General features: G+C 41.8%; 1 protein-coding gene across 1 annotated transcript; it reads right to left on the bottom strand.

Annotated features, from left to right (window-relative positions):
• Nucleotides 1-3841: 3841 nt before the first annotated feature.
• LOC102496111 (putative olfactory receptor 3A4) lies at nt 3842-4789 on the bottom strand. The gene has a single exon (XM_006167619.1). The coding sequence runs from the start codon at nt 4787-4789 to the stop codon at nt 3842-3844; it is 948 nt and encodes a 315-aa protein (XP_006167681.1).
• Between the last annotated feature and the right edge of the window lie 3393 nt (nt 4790-8182).

Here is an 8182-nt window from a genome sequence, read left to right as displayed (position 1 = left end):
TCTGTCTGGCGAGCGCACGTGCCCTATAGCAAAAACCTCTCCAAAAAAAAAAAAAAAGAAAGAAACATATACATATATGTATGTATTTGTATAAAAGACATTTTTAGTACTACTCTTTATGTACGTACACTCATCTGTATATATATTACTCAAACATATATATGTATATATATAACTTTACTAGTGATTAGCTTTAAATTAAATGTGTACTGAGTTATATCATTTGGCCTATCATATTGGAAAAAAATAGAAGTAACTGGTAATGTGGAAGTGTTAATGTGTTCACCCTCTTCTGAGTTTCAATTTGGTGATATATATATATATATATAGAGAGAGATTTTTGCTATAGGGCGTGTGTGCTCGCCAGACAGACAGAGAGAGACAGAGAGATAGAAAGCAAGAAATCACTCCCCAGGAGGGATGGCCATGCCGCAATCCCTTCTCCTCCATTCTCCTCTTGGGATCTTGGGCACGCACGCACATGCGCCTGGCGTGAGTTTTAAACCACCGGGACCGGGACTCGAACCGTGGTCGACTACATGGGAGTCCAGTGACATAGCCATTACACTAACTGCTGGTTCCCCTTTGGTGATATATTTTTGAATGTTTTGGAAAAGTTCATACCCTTTGACCCAGGAACTTCAATCATGGGGATTTACCTTCATCAAGTAGAAGAGCATGCATAGATGGATGTACAAGAACGCTTTTCGCAAAGCCAGCATATGGCATACCTGTTACATTGCTGGACTCTTGTGGCTGACCACGTGGATTGAAAGTCCCAGACCTGATGGCCTGACTCTCCTGCCAGCATGTGTGTATGAGTGCCAAAGATCCCAGCAGGAGAATGGAGGAGAAGGGATTGTGTCTTGGCCATCCTCCCTGGGGGGGTGATTACTCCCCTTCCCCAGCACTTGCTCAATAAGGCAAAAATCTTTTTTAAAAAATGCTTCTTGCAGCATTGCACACAGCCTAGATTATTTGAACCAATTAGGTTTTCTAACAAGGGGGTGGTAAATCCATTTTGTTCTACCCATTCAAAGGAATACTATGTAATCAAAGAGAAAGATGAGGAAAATCTACATTTAGTGATATAGAAAGATGTGCACCTATATTATTAAATTAAAAGAGCAGGTTACAGGGCTTTAGGTATAAAATAATTTTATTTTCTAAATAAATATATTATTATGACTAATTTGATAATGATATGCTAAATGTTTATAATGATTATCTCTGAATGGAGAACTTGTGGGTGATGTTTATTTTTATCTTTTGTACTTTCTAACTTTTTAATAAGCAATCTTTTTACTGTACTAGCAAAAAGGCTATTTAAAGATTAAAAACTGAATACATGGATTATCTTCCTTATAGCAATCCAGAGGAAGAGGACTGGTGTCAGATTTTTTTTTTAAGAGTTATTTTTATTTAATTATATTCATTGTCGTTATTTTCTTTTGTTTTTTTGAAGTTGACCAGAGAGTGAAAGAAAGTGAGAAAGCAAGCTGCCAGGTCTAGGACTTGAACTATGATCAGGCATGTGGGAGTCCAGCCGCCTTAACCACCATGCCACCTGCTGGACTCCTTTTTTCAGATTTAAGTAAGCAGAGACAAAGATCTGCATTCACTAAGGAAGACATTTGCATATGAGCCAACCCTCTTTCTTACATGAAATATGTAATTAACTTCATTACATAAATTTTTATTTGTTGTTGGTACAGTATGAAAATACTCTACTTCATCTCTATGGTTTTTCCAAACCCATTTCCTCAGAATTAGATTTTAAAATCTGTTTTCTTTTGGTTAGTTTATTTCTTGAAATTGGCATTCAGCAGTTCTCTCACTTTGTACCAGCTAATCTGGAACAACTATAAATTTGTTAAGGGAACAGAAACTTCTTAACTCATACTTACATTTTATTTGTTTTCTCTATCCATTGATGTTTTTTGTTTTTTAACTCTTCATTGCCCATTCTCTCTTTCTACCTTACAGATATCCTTCCTCCTTGAAATGATTTATCACTCTTGAGAGGCAATAGTTACAGATATAGCTTGCCTGTGTTTAAAGCCCAACTATGACATTTGTTAGCTTTTTTACTTAAAGCATGTTACTTTCTCTGAGATTCGGTTTCCTGTTCTGTATTTTGTAAACCTTTGTCTACCCTATGAGGTTATGAGGCTTAAATGAGCTAATAGATGCTGGTCTCTTAGAACAGTGCCTGGCACATGGCAGTCATATAGAAACAATGGCTATTACTGTTTTCATTGTACTTTCCTTCCTAAGCCCGTCTCTGACCCCACTCAGTCTTACCCGACCTCCGCCTGTATTAATCACAGTACCTCGTAAGGCAGTAAGCAGTGCCATGATGTTTGTTAAGGTGAGAGGACCGGAGTTTCACATACAGGTCTGCTTCCCCATGAACACACGTCTCAGGGCACCCTGCACATCAGGGTTTCTAAGGCTGTAGATGAGTGGGTTCAGCATAGGGCTGATGACAGTGTTGAGGATGCCAATTCCCTTGTCCTTGTCTGAAGAATCCCCTGAACCCAGCCTCATGTAGCTGAAGACACCTGTCCCATAGAAGATGCCCACCACAGTGAGGTGGGAGCTACATGTGGAGAAGGCCTTCTTCCTGCCCTCAGCAGAGCGGATTCGTAGAACTGCAGCTGCCAGTTTATAATGATTATCTCTGAATGGAGAACTTGTGGGTGATGTTTATTTTTATCTTTTGTACTTTCTAACTTTTTAATAAGCAATCTTTTTACTGTACTAGCAAAAAGGCTATTTAAAGATTAAAAACTGAATACATGGATTATCTTCCTTATAGCAATCCAGAGGAAGAGGACTGGTGTCAGATTTTTTTTTTAAGAGTTATTTTTATTTAATTATATTCATTGTCGTTATTTTCTTTTGTTTTTTTGAAGTTGACCAGAGAGTGAAAGAAAGTGAGAAAGCAAGCTGCCAGGTCTAGGACTTGAACTATGATCAGGCATGTGGGAGTCCAGCCGCCTTAACCACCATGCCACCTGCTGGACTCCTTTTTTCAGATTTAAGTAAGCAGAGACAAAGATCTGCATTCACTAAGGAAGACATTTGCATATGAGCCAACCCTCTTTCTTACATGAAATATGTAATTAACTTCATTACATAAATTTTTATTTGTTGTTGGTACAGTATGAAAATACTCTACTTCATCTCTATGGTTTTTCCAAACCCATTTCCTCAGAATTAGATTTTAAAATCTGTTTTCTTTTGGTTAGTTTATTTCTTGAAATTGGCATTCAGCAGTTCTCTCACTTTGTACCAGCTAATCTGGAACAACTATAAATTTGTTAAGGGAACAGAAACTTCTTAACTCATACTTACATTTTATTTGTTTTCTCTATCCATTGATGTTTTTTGTTTTTTAACTCTTCATTGCCCATTCTCTCTTTCTACCTTACAGATATCCTTCCTCCTTGAAATGATTTATCACTCTTGAGAGGCAATAGTTACAGATATAGCTTGCCTGTGTTTAAAGCCCAACTATGACATTTGTTAGCTTTTTTACTTAAAGCATGTTACTTTCTCTGAGATTCGGTTTCCTGTTCTGTATTTTGTAAACCTTTGTCTACCCTATGAGGTTATGAGGCTTAAATGAGCTAATAGATGCTGGTCTCTTAGAACAGTGCCTGGCACATGGCAGTCATATAGAAACAATGGCTATTACTGTTTTCATTGTACTTTCCTTCCTAAGCCCGTCTCTGACCCCACTCAGTCTTACCCGACCTCCGCCTGTATTAATCACAGTACCTCGTAAGGCAGTAAGCAGTGCCATGATGTTTGTTAAGGTGAGAGGACCGGAGTTTCACATACAGGTCTGCTTCCCCATGAACACACGTCTCAGGGCACCCTGCACATCAGGGTTTCTAAGGCTGTAGATGAGTGGGTTCAGCATAGGGCTGATGACAGTGTTGAGGATGCCAATTCCCTTGTCCTTGTCTGAAGAATCCCCTGAACCCAGCCTCATGTAGCTGAAGACACCTGTCCCATAGAAGATGCCCACCACAGTGAGGTGGGAGCTACATGTGGAGAAGGCCTTCTTCCTGCCCTCAGCAGAGCGGATTCGTAGAACTGCAGCTGCCACATGAGCATAGGACACAGTGATGAGGATCAAGGGGGCCACGCCCATGAAGACTGCTGCTACAAAGAGCAACTGCTCGTTGAGTTGGGTGCTGGAGCAGGAGAGCTGGAAGAGCTGTGGGAGGTCACAGTAGAAGTGATTGATCACGTTGGGGCCACAGAATTTAAGAGTAGACACAGCAACAGTTTGGGTCAGTGCATTGGTGAAGGAAAAGACACATGACATGGCTGTCAGGGCTTGCTGGATTCTTTGGCTCATGCGGGTGCTGTAGGTAAGGGGTTGGCAGATGGCCAGATAGCGGTCATAGGCCATGACGGTCAGCAAGAAGCAGTCTGCCCCAGCCAAGAGGTGGAAGAAAAAGAGCTGTGAGAGGCAAGCCCTATAGGAAATGTTTCTGTCATTGGATATGAGATGCTTCAACATGGCAGGGACAGTGACACTGATGCATGCAACATCTAACAGGGACAAATTTCCCAGGAAGAAGTACATGGGGGTGTGGAGTTTGGGTTCTATGAGGATGGCAGCTAGGATGCTGAAATTGCCACCGACAGTAGCTAAATAAGCAAGAAGAAAGATAATGAAGACAATGGGCTGTAGAACTGGAGTCTCCGTTAGGCCCAGCAGGACAAAAGTGGTCACAGATGAATCATTTCCTGAAGTTCCCCCATCCATGGCTCTCTTGCACCAGCAGAAGAATGAACAAAGTTAAAAAGTGCCAATGATGGTAAAAGGAGAATGAGATCTTTATAAAGACCACCAATGAGCTCTTGATAGCAGTGTCCAAGAGAGGGGTTGGGATGTAAGGATGCTTAAAAATTAACAAAAAGTTAAAGATTTAGACACAATAGAAAAGGAACTGGTAAATCTGATTTTGAATGGGCTAAAACAATGGCATTAGATAGACTCAAACAGAGCTAGATGGATTGATTTGAAAAGGAGAACAAGTGTAAATTCTGAAAGTTAAATGGAAAAATTATTTTCCTGAGGCCAAAGTTCTAGGTAGGAAACCACAAATCTGCAAATGGTGCCATGGCCACAGCTTGGGTACCTAAGATCCTGGAGCGTGAAAGAAAAGTTCCAGGGGTGAAACGAGTTTCACGAGTTTTCAGTGTGTGTCCCTATAAACCTTTACATATACACATGCTATTAGAGGCAATAGTGAAATGACTATTAAGAGATTAACTTATGAAGCCATGAGACTTGGTACAGATTTTTGCAAAAAAAGGTGAAATGAAATTAAATGCAGTGAAACGAAATGAAGAATCATTGAGAACACTTCCAGCTCCACAGGTGGTGACTACCAGCCTTTTAGATTTTCTAAACAGTAAGATTATATTCCATTTCTCCACATAGAGTTGAAGAAACTGGCTCCAAAGCACTGAACTTTAACTGAGTAAGGAAAATGTTAAAAGAGCCTTTGAACAGATAAAAATGTCAAGGCTTAAGCTCCCCAGGTGGGTTGAGTTGTTCCCTGGTAGAGCTGCCTCACTGGGTACCCAACTGAATGCTCACTCAGCCCAAGTGATGGGCAAGCAGACACCCAGATCCTGATTCCTCTCTGCCTCCAATTCTACCGTTACTTAGCCTTTCACTCCATCTCCTATTTCTAATTACATGTCATCTAAGATGCAAACGAAGATGGGTGTGATGACCAGGCAAAACCAAAGCCTTTAACAGTTCTGTGAATGGCCACGCACATGATCACTTAGAGAATGCCTTCCTTCCTCCTGCCCTGAAGTGCTCACACTGATAAAGCACACAGTGATCTACCTCAACCTCCGACTTCTAAATATTTAAGTCACTCGCATGGAGTCTAATTGAAATAGGAAAATGCTGGAGTTGGAGAGCCCATGGAGGCATGAGAAGGCATTTCCTGATGATTACATGTTAAGAATAACACCTGCAGGTCCACAACAGGTCGACCACTATCTAATGGTCTGGCTCTTTCTGCAGGGAACATGTTCCCACCTTTCCTTCACACCTAGCCTCTCCAAACACAAACTTCCCTTCTTCAATCTCAAACCTCTTTTGACTTAACTATGTTAGTAAGAGCTTTGTCATCCTCCCAATTAGTGTGACTGGAAAACTTAGTCATCGCTGACTCCTCCCTTTCTCTAAGTTCTCACATTCAATCACCCAAGTCCCACTATATCATTTTTGGGGAGAAGAGACAAGTCATTCCAGGGCCCAGAAGATGAACTTCATTTGCATAAAAAACAAGCTATAAGAGAGAAGTGTGTGTGTGTGTGTGTGGGGGGGGGTCTTGGAATGCCACTCACCTGGTTAAGGAAATGACCACTTCTTGGGCATAGAGGAAGGATAGTCATGCCTGACCAGGGATCCTACAGAAGGGATGGCTTATAAAGGACAGACAAAGAGATAAACAATTCAACTGACATCATTTTCACCCTGGGATTTTTCTCCTCCCCATTTTTCTCCTCCTCCCTGGAGGCCTCAGAAATCAGTGTCTTCCGTGGGGAGCCAGAGCCTGCTAACCACCTGCCTTTACCAAAGATGTGCTCCCGGTGCCTTTGAAATGTTTGAGACTTTCTCTTTGTAGGTATGTGACTTTACAGGTGTGGCAAAATGCATTCATTTATTTAACAAAAATGTTTCTGAACACTTGCTATGAACCAGCCCTCTTCTTTAACATTTTACCAGTTAAAGTGAATCTCAGGAAGTCTGTTTTTCTCCCTTTCTTCTTCAGAGATAGAAATACCCTCACAGGATCCTGAAGCCACAGTCCACCCCCAGCTTTATCCAGCCCACAATGTCCAGTGTACACACGGAGGTCTCAGGATACAAATTGGCAACCTTCCCATGTGGGCCTATCTCACAAAGCTTCACGTTTTATTGCTGTGCTGCCATCCTGCCCCAATCTCATATAGTCTTAAAGTTCAGAGTCAAATGCTGGAGATAGATATGGGATTTGGGAATTTGGGACTTTTGGTTTAATCCAGCCCATCATCTTGGGAGGGAAAGGGAAAGGAAAAGGAAGGGAGCAATAACTTGCGACTCTCCAACCTTGCTTGCAGCATTGTGCTGGGAGGAGGGTGAAACCTAGGGCAAGAGTTGCTCCCATTTCGTCCCTAGAGCAGTGTCCTCTGCATCATCTCGCAGATCATCTCTCACACACATACACACATACATTATCATGTAGTGAACACACATGTAATCATTTATTTTTGTTTACAGAAAGCTATATTAATTAAAATTTTATTTTTGATTAAAAAACCTATATTTTGAGCTTTGTGTAATGTTTTACTCTTTAACATTTTGAGAGTTCATATGGGTTCCAGCCCACTTAACTTCTAGGCTATGGAGCCAGCCCTTTAAAACCACATTTTATAACTCTTTTAACAACTTTCTATAACTGTTTTCTTCCCTCTTTATCCAGCTGCTTCAAAAAAGCAATTGCTGGGACCAGCAGTTAGCATAATGGCTATGTCGCTGGACTCCCATGTAGTCGACTGCAGTTCGAGTCCTGGACCCGGTGGCTTAAACTCACGCTGGGCGGGTGTGCGTGCGTGCCCAAGATCCCGAGAGGAGAATGGAGGCGAAGGGATTTCGGCATGGCCTTCCCCCCTGGGGGTGATTTCTTGCTTTCTGTCTCTCTGTCTCCCTCTGTCTGTCTGGCGAGCGCACGCACCCTATAGCAAAAACCTCTCAAAAAAAAAAAAAAAGCAATTGCTGCCTCATCACCCAGCCATTGTGATTGTGATTCTCTCTCCCCTCAGACTCTGATGTTTGTGCCAGCCTTCCTCTGCTCATGATGCATCCTAGATGCTCCCATATACAGGAGGGAGGGTAGCCAACTGGAACACGGTTAGTGTCCATATTTACAGCTTCTGATGCCTGTCATTAGTCTTCTCAAAAAGCCTGTTATCTGGGTAGTGTGGAGGTTGAGGTAGCTTGATTTCACGTGGCTGACTTTGCTGTTCAAGTCCCTGACCTGGCCGTCTGAAAATTACACCAGGCACATGTGCATGCAGGCCCCAAATTCTGAGAATGGAGAAGGGGTTATGGCACAGCCATTTACTCTGGGGGGGATTTCTCACTTTTCCT

Source organism: Tupaia chinensis, unplaced genomic scaffold (genome assembly GCF_000334495.1).
Source record: "Tupaia chinensis unplaced genomic scaffold, TupChi_1.0 Scaffold144899_1, whole genome shotgun sequence".
Classification (NCBI taxonomy): domain Eukaryota; kingdom Metazoa; phylum Chordata; class Mammalia; order Scandentia; family Tupaiidae; genus Tupaia; species Tupaia belangeri.
The sequence above is the reverse complement of the archived record's forward strand: the minus strand, read 5'-3'. Positions and strand labels throughout refer to the sequence as shown.